At 35.4% G+C, this 20742-nt stretch overlaps 1 protein-coding gene across 2 annotated transcripts; it reads left to right on the top strand.

The window, feature by feature from the left end:
* The first annotated feature begins 10435 nt into the window (after positions 1-10435).
* LOC125221646 (regulatory-associated protein of TOR 1) lies at positions 10436-20455 on the top strand. 2 transcript variants are annotated; one of them, XM_048123829.1, is made up of 23 exons: positions 10436-11160; positions 12302-12404; positions 13184-13266; positions 13398-13556; positions 13658-13774; positions 13854-14011; positions 14505-14659; positions 14754-14898; positions 14991-15069; positions 15254-15355; positions 15572-15655; positions 15755-15865; positions 16044-16397; positions 16795-16981; positions 17086-17694; positions 17861-18193; positions 18267-18390; positions 18487-18611; positions 18700-18845; positions 18949-19050; positions 19232-19317; positions 19443-19527; positions 19670-20455. In XM_048123829.1, the coding sequence occupies exons 1-23, from the start codon at positions 10819-10821 to the stop codon at positions 20006-20008; spliced, it is 4128 nt and encodes a 1375-aa protein (XP_047979786.1). In that variant the 5' UTR covers positions 10436-10818; the 3' UTR covers positions 20009-20455. The 2 variants fall into 2 exon arrangements, with proteins under 2 accessions (XP_047979786.1, XP_047979787.1); XM_048123830.1 differs by lacking the exon at positions 12302-12404 and having other exon boundaries at positions 11002-11160.
* The last annotated feature ends 287 nt before the right edge of the window (positions 20456-20742 follow it).

Genomic DNA, 20742 nt, shown 5'->3' with positions numbered 1-20742 from the left:
AAATATCAATTAATCCCACTAAAGAAAGTAACGTAAAGGCAATAAAAATGACATTTAAACAAATCAATCAGTTTTCAATGTAAATTTAAGGCGGTCAATAATGTTATAATTCCATCAATTTATGATTGTTTCTTCATACTTTTTACCTATAAATACGTATCATTGGTTAGATAAAATTCATTCATCTTTGTCTTTTCTCATTGCATTACGAATTTTCTGCAAAAAGATATTTTTACTTCCAATATGATTATTACTTTTATCGATAGTAGTACATTTATATGAGTCTATTATACACATTGTTTATTATTATTATTATTATTATTATTATTATTATTATTATTATTATTATTATTATTATTATTATTAACATTGTCTCAGCTTTTATTTTTTTTGATACCATTGGTGTTATCATTGACCCTGACAAGGTTATTATATAATCTAATTTTCGACTCATTGAGATTAAAATTGCGATTCGCAGTGAGTGCTGATCGTCATTTTGTTTTAAGAAATTTGAATATATCACGCTGATTGATAGTGTAGTTGAGGAGACACTATTTGACATTTTTAAATATTACTCTCAACTATAATATTGTTATTTGTTTTTTTAACATTGTTGCTACTTCTATTTTTTTTAGATATTATTGGCGCAATTGTTGACCCTAGCAAGATTATTAAACGTGATAATTGTTGATTTATGGTGAGTGTTGATTCATCTAAAGTTGTGTCAATATAGTTTCTGTATATTATTTTGCAGAATATCAGAATATTGGTGATGCTTCATGGATAAGTTCTTATTGTTCCTATTGGGACGCATTTTTTTGGCATGAAGAACCGTTGGGGAAATCATCTAGAACAAAAAAATCAAAATTTTCAAATTATTGTTGTATGAGTGGAATATTAAGCTTTCTATGATGTATGCTCCTCATGTTGTCTTTCGAGATTTAATATTCTATAAAGATTTTTAATGTTTTTGTTATTTGAAAAATATTATATTTTATATAGTTGAGTTCACCTCGATGGAAGGTTGGATTGATAATAGGTTGAACACTGGTCAATCACTGTATGTGTACAATTGCATAGTCAATAAACTCTTTTATGTTGTGTCACTATTTAATTTTTATTTCATAAATATTATATATTTTATAAATTTTGTATAATTTTATTAGGGATCTATAAACCATGTATAATTTTATATTTTCTCATTTCATTTATTTAATTGACTTTTTAATTTAAAATTTAATAGGTCGTGCAACGCACGGGGTTGATACTAGTTCACAAGTAGGTCCGCAAAATTAATTGATTCCTAGCCTTCCCTTCGCAGTAAATTTTTCACAAGTCATGAATAGTTACTGCACATATTAAAAAATGTTTATATTTACTAATACTTTATCTGTCAGAAATTTATAATTCAATGCGAAGTTTAAAGAAAATGAGTTTAAGAAGTTAATATAGGTTGTATCCCTATTTTTTTATGAAATAAAATGTAAGTCTAATAATTTGGTGCGGTGTGTAAATTTACTTTTCCCAAATGGAAAATTGTAAATGAAATTTTAATTGCAAACATATTCAATTAAAAAATTATGATATTAATATCGCAAATGGAAGGGAATATACTCTACTTTCTTTACTCACTAATTAGTCTTATTTGTTTGATATGGTATGAAATTTTTATCCAATTAATTGGAGAAGAATTTTTATGCTTCAAATAAATGTCGTATATAGGTCTAAAGAAAAAATAATCATCTCATATTAATTAAGGCTTCCCTTTTAGTATAACTAGTATCTCTCCCGTGCGTTGCACGGCTTACTCAAAAATAAACTTGTATACAATCACAATAAAAAACAAAAAAATAAAATAGTTTCTCATATTATCTTATAGATTATTTTTAATAATATTGAAAATTAAGTATAGTATTTATATCCAATAATTTCATTAATTGAAATTGATTAACAATAGACCATTAATCAACTCCATTTATAAAAAACAATTGATCAGAATTCAACCAAGAAATGAAAAATATAGAAAATGGATTCCAGAATCGCCTATGCTCACGCGGCTCTACGCCACCACCCATCGACTTCCATCTATCTCCAAAAGCCTCCATCTTCTCCGCTCATCGTCTCAAGCACGTTAGTGATTAGTCGTCCTGCGTCAACATCATCTTCTCCATCAAGCCAGCTTGCCCCATCTGTATGTGAATGCAAACACAAGTTTGTGTTTATATTGGTGAAATTCGTAATCCACAAGAGTTCATGATTATGAAATTTCACAAAAATACTCACCAAATTCAAATCAAATCGTCAAGGTGAATGCTTCCGTGATTTCAAAATTTGACTGGTTAAGTTATGGTAGGTCGTAGATCATTGAGAAAGTTGAATTCCATTTCCATGGTGTCAACTTTCTTCCTCTGGTAAGAACACAGACAATAAATATTAGTAACATAATAATCACATAAAAAATGTAACTATAAAAGGAAAAAACAAATAATTGAATCTACTAATTCTCTATATGTAAGAACCCTATAGCAAAAACCATACAGAAACAATTTTTTTTGGAGAAAATTTGGTGGTACAATAGGAGAAGGTGGTGAATAATCGAGTTACAAACAGACATATGACCTATATTTATAGACATGGATTTAAATTGGATTATTAATTCTGCATATGTAACTGCACAAACGTTAAATGGTGCAATAAATAAATTAATTGTTAGGAAAGTAATAGTAATTAAATAAAAAATTGTCATATGAAATCTTAAAAGTAATATAACATTGACTCATGGTTCACGATTTTACAATTATTTATATCAATATTGATTATACATTTAATTATTCACAAATGAAGATAATTTAATTGGTTTATAAATCTAAATATTTTCCCATACTAATATGCGGTTACAATACTCCATGGCCATGGAACGGTTACAATTTACATGATTAATAATCTATATGAATTTGATGCAAAATTAAGATATATATTTAAATTTTATTGATTTCCCCCACCACAACAATCGGTTACATCCTTTTTTAGTTATAATGAGCAGTTAAAAAAACAAATTGATGGGAAAATTTTATAATATTTATAATTATCACCCAAAATTTACAAATATTTAAATTTATACCCAAAACTTATAAAATTTAAAATTAAGGCCAAAACTCGCCTTTTATATATGTATAAATAAATGAACTCATTATGGCATATCCAAGATCTCAAATATGAAAAACTCTCAGCGTTCATCCGTTATAACTAGAAAAACTTAAATTTGGGATCAAAACTCTCAGCTTCAAGTCTGACGCGACTTTTAAAATTTTGTTCATTTATAGTTTGCACGTGTTTATGTGAATTGCAAAAATTTAGTGTTTATTCGTTCTTCAATTCGTATTAATATATGAATTTCTACCAAACAAATTTAATATCACAAATTTTGTTCTTCATTTATACTAACTCGTCGCGCTCAAGCGCTGCAACCGCGAGGGTGGTCACCGGGTGAACCTGCGTAACCACCACTACACGTCAATGACTGGCGGCACAATCGCTCATGTAGTGGGAGTTACTGCGACGGCGGCGGGGACGACAAGGCGAACGATGGGAGCAACGCCAAGAGGTGACGCGCAAGACTGCGGCTCGCCGTGGATACGCGCTAGAGCGTGAGGATGCGATGACCGCAGAGGCTCGGCAGCGACTAGGACAAGACATTCCACGCCGCCTTGTTCGAGAAATTTCTATACACGTGATTAAGGTTTCCAAAAATCTTAGATTCAATTTATGAGAAAATGGGGTTGATTATTTTGTTTCATAAAATCAAATCCTAACAATGAGGAATATAATTATATTTTATATCCATTTATTTTGGGTGTAAATAAAATTATTTAATGTTTTCTTGCATAATGTTTTATCTTGTTGAGGAAACTCAATCTTCTCTTTGAATAACTATGGAAATAATCAAATAATCCTTGAATATAATTAAGGAGTAAATCATTTCCTTGTGGATTTAGTTAGAATATATTAAACTTTTCTTGAATAATTATCATGCATTATAATTTATAAATAGAAATTTGTATTATCTACTTAGTATTACATTAATTAAATAATAATCCAAGTTATGAAATAACTAAGTAATAACTATGACCTAACATCATATATGTTATCCATAAAATTGGTTTACATGAACAAATTTCTAATTATACTGCGACCCACTCCAGTTGGAGTCATATTCATACAAAATTGCAAGGTTCATATAATTAGACTTCTCTATACAAAAATGGTTTAAATGAGACGCGATTTCTAATAATATGGTGACCCACCCTAGTGGGAGCCATATTCTTACTTAATTGCTGGTTTATGAGTTTAGACTAATTTATAAGATTGGTGTAGAATTTTATAAGTGGTGTACAATCTTTCCGAGAAGGAGTATCAAATTACTAGGAAGATGATTGGGGCATTGTCAATTCTTACCAAATATTTTTGTCTCTTTTGTCTGCTTATATTTTCTTTTGTTGTGTCTTGTTTTGTTTTATGTGCTAGTATTTTGGGGGAAGTTGTGACAAAAATCGACCCATCTTTAAAAAACTAATACTTGGGGATAAGTATGATCCAAGTGTCAGGAGGTTTGATATGTTGATTTGTGTCATTTGTTTTTTTGTCACTTTTGCGCTATAATGTGTATATTTGCATGTGTAGATGTGGTTAAAGGTGTGTTTTGGGGGTGGAATCAAGCACAAGTTTTAGCGCGCGAAGTATAGAAGATGTAGAGAAAGGTTCCGCTAGCTAATGACGAGGATGACCAACAGGTTCTAGGTGCTCAGGCCACGAAGTTCCTGCAAACATGCGCAAAACCTAGAAAATGGGTTTCAGCTATGGACAACATGGAGAAACGTGCTTCTCGAAGACCATGCTGCTTACTCACGTGTGAAGTGTATGCGCGAAGCTAGTACATGTGGAAGTATAAATGTATAAAATTGTATCAAACAAACAATAATTCTTTATTTTAGTTTATAGTTACACTTCAGTTTATCTCTTGCTCTTCGAAGGAGTATAATTTACTGCATATTTCCTTAGCTTAGCTTTGTAGGTGAAACTACTACCTGTTGAAAACTCAACTAGTTACTGATTTCAGTTTCCATTCTTATTTCTAGCTCATGCGCCTTTATAACTTCTTACTAGCGCTAAGGTTTCATTTCATTGTTGTTACGATCATTCATTCCTTCATGCTTTATTATTTATGGTTCTTGCATGATTGTAGTCAAGAATGTTGTCTGGAGTATTTTAAGTTTCCAATCTATGTCTGAGTTGGTAGTCGTACATGTGTTCACGTGGTTGCTATTTATTTATTGTTGAATAGCTTACATATTCTTGGTGTTTTGTGTTAATTCTTGTATGTTAATTGTTTAGCTGTTAGATTCAAGGTTTAAAGCATGTTAGTTCAATAATTTACTCATATGAAGGCACTTGGACAAGTGATGGATCTTAGTTTTCTAATCATCTGCTTCATTCCTTCAAGCATTAACAGCTTAATGGACGTAGGACTCTCTGGTTTTGTGCTTGTTTTTAGTTAAAATGTCATCTTTAATCTCATATTTGGTGCATGCGCAACTCCAAAGTGTTATTGTAGGGTTTAGAACAAAATCTGCTTTAAAGTACAACGATTACTTTAGTTTCCTTAATTTAAGGCATCGAGCCTTATGTCGCCCCTTGCAGCTCTGATTAGATAGTTTATTTCCTCTTTTGTTCTTTAATTTCCTCTTCTGAACATGAAAGATACAGTCTCTACCTTTCAAGGTAACTTTCCATCCTAGGAATACATGAGTTAGGTTGACTTTTGTTTTTCCCAATGTCGGTCTAGCGTGTGATGTTTATTGCTATTTTTTTCGGTAACTGCCGCTCACTGTACCACTTGTCCATTCATTTTTAATTACCCAAGTAGTATAACTTATTTTCCTGCCTAGGTAATTAAGTTTACTGTCGTCCGTTTCATATCAAGATAAATATGCTTACTTATTTCAGTTGTTTGCTCGATTTATCTTACTTACCCAAGTTCAGAGCTGCACACAATATCTTCAGTAGTTAAAGTTCTCACGTAGGTTAGTTTACTTTCATGCAAGCAGTCAAGTTTCACCACTCCAAAGAAAAGCGTGGCTGCATGGCCAACCCCTCTCTCGTGTGTGAAATTCCCCACATCTAAATTACTGCTCTCTATGGGTTCGACACCCCAACTTACCGTATACTCGTTAGTAGTATCTTGCAAAGAGTGGGAACTTATAAATATCTTTATTAGGCAAAAAAGAGGTGTGCAAACGAGACATGCTTCAATCAAACCTTTCAACTCAATGGTTCTTTTTTAGTACATGATTTTATGCAGTGTTGTTTGTGAAGTGAAGTGAGAATAAATTAAACTGAGTGATATTTACATCTTAGGAAACTTGTCACTTTAAATAGGATGTCCTAAAAAATAAAACAAGTCATATTAAGTGGGTGGAAGAAGTATATGATAAATATAAGATCTCTAGTAATAAAAAAAATGCTCAAATTTATTTTAATACTCCCCCCGTCCCATAAAAATATGTGCACTTTCCATTTTCGTCCGTCCCACAAAAATATGTGCATTCCACTTTTGAAAAGTTATATACTCCCTTCGTCTCATAGTAGATGTCACTTTCCTTTTTAGTTTGTCCCACAAAAGATGTCACATTTCCTCTTTTAGAAAAAAGTTCCTTCTCACATCAACTATAAAATTATATTTTCTCTCACCACTTAACACACAAAATAACATCTTCTAAAATCTCGTGCCATCTCCCAAATGTGACATCTACTATGAGACGGAGGGAGTATCAATTTAATAATGTAGGTCCCACTATCCAGTAACACCATTTTAATTACCGTTCTCCTCCTCTCTCTTACTTTACTATACCATTCTCCTCATCTCTCTTACTTTATCAATTTTGTCTTAATTCTCGTACCATACCCATTGCCCATATTTTTATGGGTCGGGGAGAGTATTAAGGTTTAGCATTTTGGGCTAGTCCGAAACCCGAACATTTATGATTATGACTGAAAATTTCTAACCTAAGTAGCCTGCAACCTGAGTATGGTCAACTAAAAATATGGTGGAATGAGCCAATTAACATCCTTAATCAAAACTTACCATAAAATTTTTTATAAAAAATAAACACAAAGACTGATAAAATGCATTATATAATAATTGTGTAAGAATAATTGTATTCATATTATATATATAAAAAGTAAATAATGTCTATTTTGGTCATATACGTATGATCAGTTGACTCAACTTATTTTAACACAAATAATACCCACAAGTGTATGGGGCTAGTGTAACAATTAGCAAGCAAGAGTATCGTATCCCACAGAGACAAGATTGTATCAACTCAAGTACCACGAACAAATTTCAATTACTATCTAGACAATCCAAGAGAAAAGGTTTTGTTCTAACACTACTATAAGCATATAACAATGAAAAGAAATTAAAAGTAACAAGAGGAAATAAACACAAGTGAAAAGGTACCACAAAGAGGAGAGTAGAGTTTCGGATCGAACTACAATGGAATTGTATTGTGATTGATTCAACAACTTCGATTACCCATTTTATGTCTCTAGGATTACTAGGAAAGTCGCTAGTCTAGGTTGAGCCCCCTTCGCGAGTGTACTCACCCCGTTGATTAACTCTTAATATTGAAGTCTCCTTCTAATATGTTTAGATTAACTCCATAGAACAAAAGACCCAAGCCCTCACTAAGGTTCCCCTCTCTCGAGTGTAGATTATCAAAATGATGCTCACTCTTTTATCAAACCTATATAGGTATCTCTCGATTACAACTATAAAGGTAAATAAACTCAATTGGTAGCTAAGCAATTGAATTGAAAAGACACAAGAATGAACAAATGAATCACAAGAGCTAATCAATCAAAAGAAGTCCTTTGAATTAATCACAAACATCCATTGTAGTCTTCACCAAAACTCCACAATAAAATTAGCTACTCATATTCTTCATGAAAACCAAAACAATGGATTCAATCAAATACATCAAAGAAAGCAAATAAATACTCCTGTGGAACGATTCTATGGATTAGAGATTCCAATCTCTCGATTTGTAGTCTTCAATCTTCAAATCTCTCTTCAAAGTGTTCTTGGGGAAGTCTGGAATGTGTGGTAGGCGGTGGAATGTTGAATCCCCAAAAAAACCTAGATCCCCTCTTCTTTTTGTTTCTTTTTAAAAATCATAACTGCAGAAACGCTTGCTGCGTTTACGGACCCGGCCGGGTGTAATTTCTGCAAAGGAAATTTAACCGGCCGGGTGACTGTTTTTGGCAACTCTCTGACGCAAGGTCCTACCCGGCCGGGTGGAGTTTTTGAGCTATAAATCCACCCGGCCGGGTGTTACTTTTTGGCACCTCACTGACGCTCCAACCGCTGCACGGTTCTACCCGGCCGGGTGTAGTTTTTGAGCTATAAATCCACCCGGCCGAGTGGTGCTTTTAGAGGCTCCGCTGCCCTATCAACCTTCGAAACTGGATTTTCACCTTCTTTCCGCCTATTTTGCCTGAAACACTCAACAAACCATAAAACTCCAAGTAATGGAATAATTGGCTGGAAATAAACAATTCAAGCAATAAACTCGACATTAAGCACCTCAACAGACCAATTAAACCGATGAAAACATGAGTTTGTCATCAGTCAATGATTTTGGTTCATAATATTACGTTTGATAGCTCAGATTTTAAACATTCAAGAAATGATCTATTTTTTTTAAAAAAAATAGACGCTCATTAATTTTCATGGTTAATGCAATTTTGACCCAATTAGTAACTTAAACAATAGATTAAAGTCTATTTTTGGTCCTAAGCATATGATAATTTTATGATTTTGGCCAAGAACATTATGTTTTGATAGCTTTAGGCAAACATCATGAATTGGTCCATTTTAATTATCGGAGCTATTAAATCTTGTCGGTGTTAATGTTTCATTCGAAATGTGAATCATGTTGATTTCAACCCAGATCTTAACTGATATAAATGATGAATGGTGGTGGAATCATATGGGTTATAAAGCCCATCATCCAATCTTTAAAATACTTCCATGTTTGGCAATGAAATTGCATGTCAAGCAACAAAAGTGAAGCTACCGCTAATTTGCACATGCAATTACGTTTATTCTCTCAAAATTTACCACAACAACAACCTCTAATTGGTGAATATGCTGACAATCAATCTTCTAGGTCAAGGAGAGCAAGATAGAGGTGATGGTCCGAGATTCGGATATATTGACGACAGTGTTGGTACGCTTGAAGGTTAGAGATACATACGAGGCTCAAAATCTAATTTTTTAAATTTGGAAATTCAGAAAATTATTTCGATTTTCATATAAAACAAAATTTCAAAAATTAATCAGTAATGTTCGAAGTATTGATTAATAGTGCTCAATTAAATATTTTTTAAAATTTTTTAATATGAAGTGTTTAATTACCAATGGTATGGAGTTTGAGGAGAAAAGTCACGGGCAAGAGGGATTTTGAAGAGTGGATGATAGACTTGAAAACCCTAAGATTTTACCGTCCTTCGCTGTCCATATCTGAGTTAGATTCATCAAGATTCACACGAGCAAATGAAACCATAAAACTATTACTCCCTTCGTCCCTTTGTAGTAGAAACATTTCTTTTTAGTAGAAAGAATAAAGTAGGAAAGGAAAATGTAAAGAGATGAAGAAAGAATAAAGTAAGAGAGAGAAGAAAAGTTTGTGCTTTTTGCCAAAATAAGAAATGACTCAGCTTCGGTGGAACAACCAAAAAATGAATACGACTCAGCTACGAAGGGACGGAGGGAGTAAAATTTAAAGACTCCGTACTTTTAGACAATAAATGAATACATTAGTAATGTTAGGAACTCGAATTTAGCAAACGTAATATTTTGAAAAAAAATCATAATTTATGTGTTTAAGATAAAAATGGATTTTAGTATGGTTTAATTAATAAATTTGTTAATAAAAATGAGTCGAAATCGTTTTGAATGTCAAATTTAACAACATCGTCTTCACTTTTATAATAAAAATTAATCGATTTATAAAGTCTAGAATCCAAACAAATAAACCTACTAAAGTCTAGAATCCGAAAATATTAACCACTATATTTAATAAATTTAAAAATGATCATAACACCGCAAATAAAGATTGGTGGGATTCGATCTTCCCATATCCGCTTTTCATTGGTCAAACGACCCTTATGTTATAAAATATAATTGAAAACGTGCTTAAATTCGCTTAATGCCTAAAAATGGTGAGCAATAAAATAAATAAACAAACATGAATAGTTTTTCCTTTTAGAAAACAAATGTCCAAATAAAAAGGAATTTCCAAAGCAACTGCGAATTTATTTCAGTAACATCTCCAATATTCCTTATTATTATTACTATAATCTCCAAAATGGCATTTTGAAAACCCCAAATTTACACTTTACATTTCCCTTCTCTCTTCTCTCTCTGTATATACATATATGTGTATCTACGCCTCCATCGACTCTTCCACCGCCGTCACTCGCGACTGCGCCGCCTAGGGTTTTACAGAGCTGGATTCTCTCCCCTATCTCTCTGCGCCGCTCCTTCACCGGCTTCGTCGACTAATCGGAGCCCGCTTCTTAACCTAAATCCCGCCCTCCACATCTTCACTACTCCCCTTCACTGAAGATTGCCTAAAATCATTACGTTTCCCCACCAATCGGTTTAATTGGGGTTCCTGTTATGAGTTTCCCTCCGAAATCAGTTCGACTAGGGCAGGGCTGACGAATAATTTGGAAATTAGGGCACTTTATTTTATGGCATTGGGGGATTTGATGGCGGCATCGCGGTTTTCACAGTCTACCACGGCGGTTTCGAATCACTTGGAGGAGTTCGCTGAGAATGGGAATCATGTCGAGGAGGATGGCGAAAGGAATGGATATAGTAGCAGTAGCATTGTCGATACTAATGATGCCAATGCCCGTGATTTAGCGGAGACCGCGAGCAGCAGCTATGTGGAAATGACCACCACGACGAGCATGGCTTACTTGCCGCAGACTATAGTGTTGTGCGAGCTTCGGCACGAAGGATTTGAGGACTGCGTGCCTGCAGGGCCGTCGGATAGCGGTTTAGTCTCTAAATGGCGGCCCCGGGATCGAGTAAGTTGTCGAATTATTTGTGTTGTGTATGAATTATATATGGTTATTCAGAAATTTAATTTTTAATGGTTTCTTGCTGTCCACATTGCTAATTTTTTTGCTATCAGTTCCCGAGCTCGGGGCATTGAATATGCTGTTATTGTAGTAATATTGGCGTTATGCGGGTATGATGTCATAATTATAACTTGTTAAATTTATGAACAATGTCGTGGAACGAGATGATTGGTGGTGATTGTTGTGTAGACTGTTGCTTGTCAGTGTGCTTCAAGCCGTTTTCTCTGTGATTTTTGTTTTGTTCTTGTAGCGAGCATGATGGTAGATGATCGTCGGCCATATTATTATCAAAATCCTTCTGTTTAACAAGTTCTTGTTTGTTTAATTTATTTTTTGACACAAAAAACAAAATACGGTGCTCCAAATGACTATGCCATTATTTTATAAAGTTTTTTTTGTTCTTTTGCTTCCTTTTCATTTATTTTGTAACATAGTCATATTTAACTAATATTACCTTTTCAAGCTTGTTGCACCCGATGCATTACGAAAGAATTATTAACTTAGGTATAGCGGCCTCATTTTGTTGCTATCTTGATTCGTGATTTATATGAGATGATGGAAAGAGTGTATATGTTGTCATCAGCATTTCTTGTTCGAAGTTTGGTTAATGCAATCATGATTGCAATAGAAAGTATCCTCTCTACCGTCTCTTTTTTCCTAAATTCTATGGTCCTCCATGCCTTTCTTTCTTTTATATATCCATCTGCCATGTTGCAACCCTGATAGTTTAACATTCCCCATAATTTATTCTTTAAAAGTTATTTGCTGAACTGAAATGAATTTCTTTCTAAGGGCTTGGACATGAGAGTTTTTTTATTTTGATTTAAGTCAAATGATTGTTCTTGTTTTCTGCCGGAAATGTTTCATAACCTGTTTGTTATTTAAAAGCCAGTCTAAACTGTAAATAATGCTTCAGGCCTTCTTCAGACAGTCAGTGGGTCTGTGTCTCATGGTTTCTTGAAATTATATAACTTTTATGCTTTCGTATTTAGATTCATCTGTTACGTTTCATGTCACAATATTAGTCTTGTAAAATTATTAACCAAACACACTTCATCTTACTGTGTTAACTTCACATTCGTTGCAGATGAAGACAGGATGTGTTGCCTTAGTTTTGTGTTTAAATATCAGCGTTGATCCACCTGATGTTATAAAGATATCTCCTTGTGCACGGATGGAATGTTGGATTGGTATAAACTTGTTCTGCTTTTTTCTTCTGATTTTCGGTTAGCTTTATGTAAGAGACTATGATTTATTTGTTTGCTTTTTTTCTTAATGGTATGCCATCTACTTGTTACTTATTCGAAGTGAGATTTGTTGATCTTTGAACAAAAAGGTCTTATACAAATATCACTCCTTGTCTGTCATTCTGATCAGGCTAACCTGTGCACATTGACACTGTTTTTTCATTTTTATGACACATTTTTTCCTCATCATTTAACTGCTTGCACACAATATTTATAGGATGTTACTTTGTGCATAGAATCTTGTTCATATAAGGACCTGTTGGCATATTCATTAACAGTGGTGTTTATTACTGATGATACTGCCTTGAAATATATTGTGTTAGTTGGTTTTGCCACTGAAGTGAGTTGAGAATTACAAACGGTTCAAGAGTAGTTGAGAGTCTCATGCGCAGTTTGTCTTTCTCGAGTGGGGGTGGGGGCTTGCTATGAGAGAAAATGGATGAAAGAGTTAGTGGTGGGACTTTTTACTCCATAAAGTTCAGGCAATAACATTCCTGTAAAATGAAAATAAGGATTGAAAAGCACTGAGCTATCATATATGTGGGTTAGTCTCAGTGCCTGGGTGATATTGCATATTATTGAACAGCTGGTGGTGGACTGTCTGAGATTTAGCATTGTTCATTTTTTCTCATAAGCTTTTGTATTTAAGTAAGAAACGGATTAGTAATTTGATGAATGATAATAAAGTATATGTTTGTTCATGTGCCTCTCAATCTTTGCAGATCCATTTTCAATGGCACCACACAAAGCTCTTGAATCAATTGGAAGAACCTTGAATCAACAATATGAAAGGTGGCAACCCAAGGTATGAAGCCATATGTACCATTTCATATGATCATGATTCCTTCATGAACTTACTAATGGATAACTGCATTTTAAAAGGAGTTATTCTGTTTATCCATGCTAAACTGAAAATTTCATCGCACATATGGATAGGCTCGTTACAAGTATTCATTGGACCCCACTGTTGATGAAGTAAAGAAACTGTGCACAACATGCCGCAAATATGCAAAATCTGAAAGAGTTCTGTTCCACTACAATGGACATGGAGTGCCTAAGCCAACTCCGAATGGTGAAATTTGGCTGTTTAATAAGGTCCTATTTTGAGTGTATTTTCTACTTATCCCATCGTTGACACCCCCTTTCCTATTCCTCTTTTCTCCTGTTCTCATTTTCTCATATAATTTTTTTTATAGAGTTATACACAGTACATCCCTTTGCCAATAAGTGATTTGGATTCCTGGCTGAAGACACCTTCTATATATGTGTTTGACTGCTCTGCTGCTGGGCTCATTATCAGTGCCTTCATTCAGGTAGTTTTCCTTCTGTTATTAGTATCATTTATTTTGTTCTACATAGTAATTATTTAACATGCAACTCAATTTACAACAGCTCCAAGATTATTCTAGTTCTTCTTCCGGAGCTCCGACGAGGGATTGCATTTTACTTGCTGCCTGTGAAGCTCATGAGACACTTCCACAAAGTGCTGAGTTTCCTGCTGATGTATTTACTTCTTGCCTCACGACGCCTATTAAAATGGCTTTAAGATGGTGATCAACTGTCTCTACAACTTAACTGTCAATTCTGTTTCTCATTAAAGTATTTTATCAGGTCTTAATTGACATTTGAAATTCTATTGATCGTATCGTGGTGGAATCTACCTGTGATTTGTAGATGGTGAAAAGATGATCTAGGTTTCATGAATTCTTGTCATTCTGTTTCTGTAATGCCCCAAGGGTGTCTGGCATGTATGATAATGCACCATCTGATAATCTCACCTAAATTTTGAAGAAAAGATCATTCTTGGTCCTTGAAAACTGATTCTTTGCAAAGTTATGAATTTTATAGTCATACATATTCGTATTTTTCCCACATACACCCAGATTTCTCCTGTATTCAGTGCATTTGTGATTGCTTCAATCAGAGAAAACATGATTGCTTAAGAAGGCCTCTTTTGCTTATATTATAACTTTCTGGTTATTATTATTTTTTTTGTAGTTATATTTTAAAGAGTTTGGACATTTTTGTGCAACAATTCTTCAGGTTTTGCACTCGGTCGCTGCTACACGAGTCCTTTGATTATTCTCTGATAGATAGAATTCCTGGACGCCAAACAGACAGGAAAACCCTTCTTGGGGAATTGAACTGGATATTCACAGCTGTAACTGACACTATCGCCTGGAATGTACTTCCACATGGTAATAAAATAGAGAGAATTTCATGTGATCATTGCATACTCTAATTTGGAAAGCATGGTAATGGTAATTTTGGAATTGTGGACTTGAATTTCAGACTTGTTCCAGCGGTTGTTCAGGCAAGATCTTTTGGTTGCCAGCTTGTTTAGAAACTTTTTGCTGGCTGAAAGGATAATGCGATCTGCAAATTGTTCACCAATTTCATATCCAATGTTGCCACCTACTCATCAGCATCATATGTGGTAACTCTAGTTTATTATCTTCCATACATACACTTTACTTTATCATGTAATGATATTGATCTGTATGTTTATTTTATTCTTGTTCTCCACAGGGATGCATGGGACATGGCTGCTGAAATCTGTCTTTCTCAGCTTCCAAGTTTAGTCGAGGACCCAAATGTAGAGTTCCAGGTATCTACTGCAAACTTTTTCCCACATTTTCCTCAGCAACATATTTTTTGTATAGGGTGGATATTAGAAAACCAACTGTATAGGATGGATTTTAGAAAACCAGCATACAAGCACATCTGACCGTTTTATGTTTTTAGTTAATTGAAATACAACCTGATTTGCTCATTTTTGTTTTCATTACCAGCCGAGCCCATTTTTCACTGAGCAGCTAACGGCTTTTGAAGTGTGGCTTGATCATGGATCAGAACATAAAAAGCCTCCGGAGCAGTTACCCATTGTTCTTCAGGTCTGACTCACTTTAGTATATATTTTTCTGGGAACTTCCTCTCTATTATTTTAGCTAGTTTTATTTTTGAAGGTGATTACAAAACATTTAAAATTTCTCAACATCTATTTTCTGTTGAAGGAGAACATGTGTCTATGCTTCTTAGATAGGTTAATGTCGTCTCCTAGATATTTCCTGCTACTTAACGCACCCCTCTTATTTCTATTTGTCACTCAGGTCTTACTCAGTCAATGCCATAGATTTCGGGCTCTGGTGCTCCTTGGTAGATTTCTGGATATGGGACCTTGGGCCGTGGAACTGGTACCTTTTATGGATCTGTTGTTTGTTAACTTGTTAATGAGTTGATATTGGACTGTGTCTTGACATATTTTTGCACTGTTGTACTTGTTCCCATTGCAGGCCTTATCTGTTGGAATATTTCCTTATGTCCTGAAGCTCTTACAAACTACCACTCCAGAGCTGCGACAAATTCTTGTGTTCATCTGGACAAAGATCCTAGCGCTGGATAAGGTGAATATTGAATATTTCTCTATAATTTCCTATTTTGAATTATTCAACATAAGCTCTCATCAGTTTCCAGAAAGTGTCATTTTGTGGGAGACATTGTCTTTTTGTATTGCTTTGGTTAGATCAAGTGAAATGACTACATATACTAGCAAGCAAAACCTTGACATGCGTGTTCTTGCAGTCTTGTCAGGTCGATCTTGTGAAGGATGGAGGGCATGCATACTTCATTAGGTTTCTTGATAGTGTTGAAGCCTATCCTGAGCAACGTGCGATGGCTGCATTTGTGTTGGCCGTCATTGTAGATGGTCATAGACGGGGTCAGGAGACCTGCATTGAAGCTGGTCTTATACATGTTTGCCTCAAGCACCTCCAATGCTCATCTCCTAACGAGGCACAAACTGAACCTTTGTTCCTTCAGTGGATATGCTTGTGCCTTGGGAAACTATGGGAGGACTTTTCAGAGGCTCAACTGTTAGGCCTGCAGGCTGATGCGTCTGCTACTCTTGCTCCTCTACTTTCCGAGCCCCAACCAGAGGTCTTACTTTTTTTATGAGTTTTATCTGTTATTAGTTTCTGGTTGAAATCTAATGCTCCCTCCAATCCAAGTAGTGGAGTCATTTTTCCATTTTGGTATGTTCCTTAGTAGTGGAGTCATTTCCCTTTTTTTGTAAAAGTCAACACTTCTTCTCTCTTACTTTATTCTCTCTTCATCTCTCTACCTTTTTCATTTCCTACTTCATTCTTCCTTTACTTAACTCACTCAACACATTTTTTCTTAAATCGCGTGCCGAAAAGAAACGCCTCACTACTGCAAAACGGAGGGAGTAGTAATCAATAAACAGACAGCATGTGCAAATTTTGTGATTATTTTCCTTAATCTCTGTACTTACAGTTGATATACATTACGTAATTTTTAATGAACTTCTGTAAAGGTCCGTGCGGCAGCTGTTTTTGCTCTAGGCACTGCCCTAGATATAGGATTTGACACGTCAAGAGATGGTCATGGAGATGAAGATTGTGATGATGATGATAAAGTTAAGGCTGAAGCCAGTATTATAAAAAACCTTTTGAATGTTGTTTCTGATGGAAGCCCATTGGTGCGAGCTGAAGTTGCTGTGGGTATGTACTACATCTATAGCTCTTGCCATCTATGCTTATTGTTGTTTAATGCTTATATCTACCCATTTCCTCTATTAAGTTATTATCGCCATACCTGTTTGCAGCTCTTTCACGTTTTGCCTTTGGCCACAACAAACACCTGAAGTCAGTTGCTGCTGCATATTGGAAACCCCAGTCTGGTTCTGTACTCACTTCCTTGCCATCTTTCGCAGTCAAGGGTTCTAGTAGTGGCTATACCACTCCCACTCACTACATGCCTCATGGAAGTATAGTTCCATCTCCAATCGCGCCATTATTACGAGTTGGAAATGACAGCCAGCCTGCTATTCGCGATGGGAGAGTATCCACAAGTAGCCCTCTTGCTACCTCTGGGATAATGCATGGGTCTCCCCTTTCCGATGATTCATCCCTGCATTCTGATTCTGGAGCACCAAATGACTCTGGCAGCAATGGGGTTCTTCATCATTCAAGGAGAAAACCACTTGATAATGCACTGTATTCACAATGTGTATTAGCTATGTGCAATCTGGCGAAGGATCCATCTCCACGTGTTGCATCCCTTGGAAGGCGTGTATTATCTGTTATTGGTATTGAACAAGTTGTTGCTAAATCTGTCAAGCCTGCTGGTGCAAGTGCTCGTCTAGGTGAATCAGCAGCAAGCTCCAGCCTGGCTGGACTAGCTCGTTCGTCATCTTGGTTTGAATTGAATGGAGGTAAGTCTGTATTTATTGGTTAACTCTTTCTAGAGCAGCAGCTTGTACCTTGTTTTTGTTAAAAAAAGAAGATGAACAGTGCTACATGTTTGTTTTCTGAAATTTCATGTTTTTTCTCTGTTTATTTGGTCACTTTATATTCATTGTTGTAATTTTTTTCCTGTAGGAGCTCATTTGCCGCTGACTTTTAGAACTCCTCCTGTTAGTCCTCCTAGACCAAGCTACTTGACTAAAATGCGGAGAGTTTGCTCCTTGGAATTTAGACCACATCTGATCAATTCTCCAGATTCAGGGCTGGCAGATCCACTTTTAGCATCAGCGGGACCATCTGGTGCTTCAGAACGTAGTTTACTTCCTCAATCAATGATCTATAATTGGAGCTGCGGTCACTTTTCAAAGCCGCTTCTTACTGCAACGGATGATAGTGAAGATCTGATTGCTAGAAGAGAAGAAAGTGAGAAATTGGCACTCGATCATATAGTAAAATGCAAACACTCATGTAAGCCCTTAACAACAGTCTAGCCTCCTGATTCTGTATGTAATTGCTCTCTAAATGCTGTATTTCTTGGCAGCTGTGAGTAAACTGCATAATCAAATTGCCAGTTGGGATACCAAGTTCGAGACAGGCACCAAAACTGCTTTGCTGCAACCATTCTCACCTGTTGTGATTGCTTCAGATGAAAATGAAAGGATTAGGTGGGAAAATGTTGTTGAAATAAAGTATCCCTATGGTGCAATGTGATTTATTATCGTTCTTATAATTAGCTAATTCCTTTATATGCAATCCATTAGGGTATGGAATTATGAGGAAGCAACCCTGCTCAACAGTTTCAGTAACCATGATTACCCGGACAAAGGAGTTTCCAAGTTGTGTCTTGTAAATGAATTTGACGAGAACATGCTTCTAGTTGCATCAAGTAATTCTCTTACCTCAAGTAGAGGCCTAGATTTACAGATTTTCTGTTTTAGTAAATGCTGAATTCTACTCCTCTTATGTTAAAATAGATGATGGGAATATACGGATTTGGAAAGATTACTCATCAAAAGGACAACAAAAGTTAGTTACTGCTTTCGCTTCGATTCAGGGTCACAAACCTGGTGCCCATGGTGTGAACGCTGTTGTGGATTGGCAACAGCAGTCAGGATATCTTGTATGTCATTGAACTGCTTTGCTATGTGTGCTTGTATTTTACTTTTTTAAAAGTCAAGATACACATTTTTATGTCAATGAAATCCTTTATTGTGTGTATCCAGTTTTCTTCTGGTGATATTTCATCTATCATGGCTTGGGATCTGGACAAAGAGCAGCTTGTCAATACCATTTCCTTGCCACAAGAGTCGAGCATCTCAGCACTGGTGGGTTGAAATGCCAGAATTTGTTAGTCATTTACTTTGAGTAGTTGTTGACTCTCTATGTGTTTTACACATGACCTTTTCGCTCAATCAACAGAGCCTTATCCCATGTTCGTTGCATTTTTTTAATTAATGAATTTGCACTAAGAGCTTGTAGATTAACCAAATTTCTTCAAACGTGCAGGCTGTTTCTCAAGTTCATGGAGGTCAATTTGCTGCTGGTTTTGTGGATGGTTACGTCAGATTATATGATATTCGTACTCCCGAGATGTAAGATATCTTTCATATGTTTGATTAACATACAAAGGCTCCCTACATCTTTTGTTATTTCTTTCTCAAGCTATAGGCCCTGATCATTGGCATGTAACTCATTTTCTTTTGCCTAAATTGGTTAGGCTTGTTACTGAAACCCGGCCTCACACTCAACGAGTTGAAAGAGTTGTTGGTATTGGCTTCCAACCTGGTCTTGAACCAGCAAAGGTGACTGTTTTCTTCCCCCGATGAACCAACCCACTGATACAGTGACGAAGAGGAAATTAATATACAACTGTATAGTTTGTGTATACATGCTATAAATCTGGAAGGAGTCCATCATCACTGTTTGTTTCCTTTTTTTTTTCAGATTGTGAGTGCATCACAAGCAGGAAACATCCAGTTCCTAGATATGAGAAGTGCTAAAAACACGTACCTTACAATCGATGCCCATAGGGGGTCACTTACAGCTTTAGCCGTCCACAGGCACGCCCCTCTCATTGCAAGTGGCTCGGCCAAGCAACTCATCAAGGTCTTCAATCTGGAGGGCGATCCATTAGGCACTATTCGGTACTATCCCACTTTCATGGCCCAAAAGATAGGATCGGTTAGCTGCCTGACCTTCCATCCCTATCAAGTATTACTTGCTGCTGGTGCTGCTGATTCTTGTGTTTCCATATATGCTGAAGAGATTTCCCCTCCAAGATGAGTTCATTCAATCTCCTGGCAACAACTACATTACATGCCGGCATTTGACTCTGATCAATCAGAGAAACATCAGTCTCTTTGTATGAAAGTGCATCGCTCGGCTCGCTGTTGATGGTGTATAATATACATATATTAATTGAGCCTCCACTCATTTGGATCAACTCTTGGAAAAGGAAGAAAGGATTGACTGATTCTATGGAGGCTTTGGCAAATAATCTTTGTTTTTAGGTCAAGAAAGGTGTAAATATGTCCATTGTTTTTTTTTTATTACTTTTATCTTCATTTGCCCTTCTGTATTTCTTTAGTGTGCCTTTTCTTTTCTTATCATTTCGACCCCCTTCCATTTACTCTTCTTTTCATCAGTACTCATTAACAAACTGCAGCAACTTTGTTCAATTTGTATAGTTGAAATGGTTCCTGACTAATTATAGAGTAATTGTTGATCTGATGTTTTGGTGTTTTTTTCTAAGTCAGTCTCTTTCGACATTAATCACCACTGCTGAGGTTCACATACAAACAAATAAATATACATTTAGGTGATGTTTGGTTGTTATGACTAGTTATTATACAATAATCTATCTAAGGTTCTCTTTCGACATTAATCACCGCTGCTGAGGTTGATACACAAACAAATAAATATACATTTAGGTGATGTTTGGTTATGACTAATTATTATACAATAATCTATCTAAGGTTCTCTTTCGACATTAATCACCACTGCTGAGGTTCACACAA

Source organism: Salvia hispanica, chromosome 4 (genome assembly GCF_023119035.1).
Source record: "Salvia hispanica cultivar TCC Black 2014 chromosome 4, UniMelb_Shisp_WGS_1.0, whole genome shotgun sequence".
NCBI lineage: Eukaryota > Viridiplantae > Streptophyta > Magnoliopsida > Lamiales > Lamiaceae > Salvia > Salvia hispanica.
The sequence above is the reverse complement of the archived record's forward strand: the minus strand, read 5'-3'. Positions and strand labels throughout refer to the sequence as shown.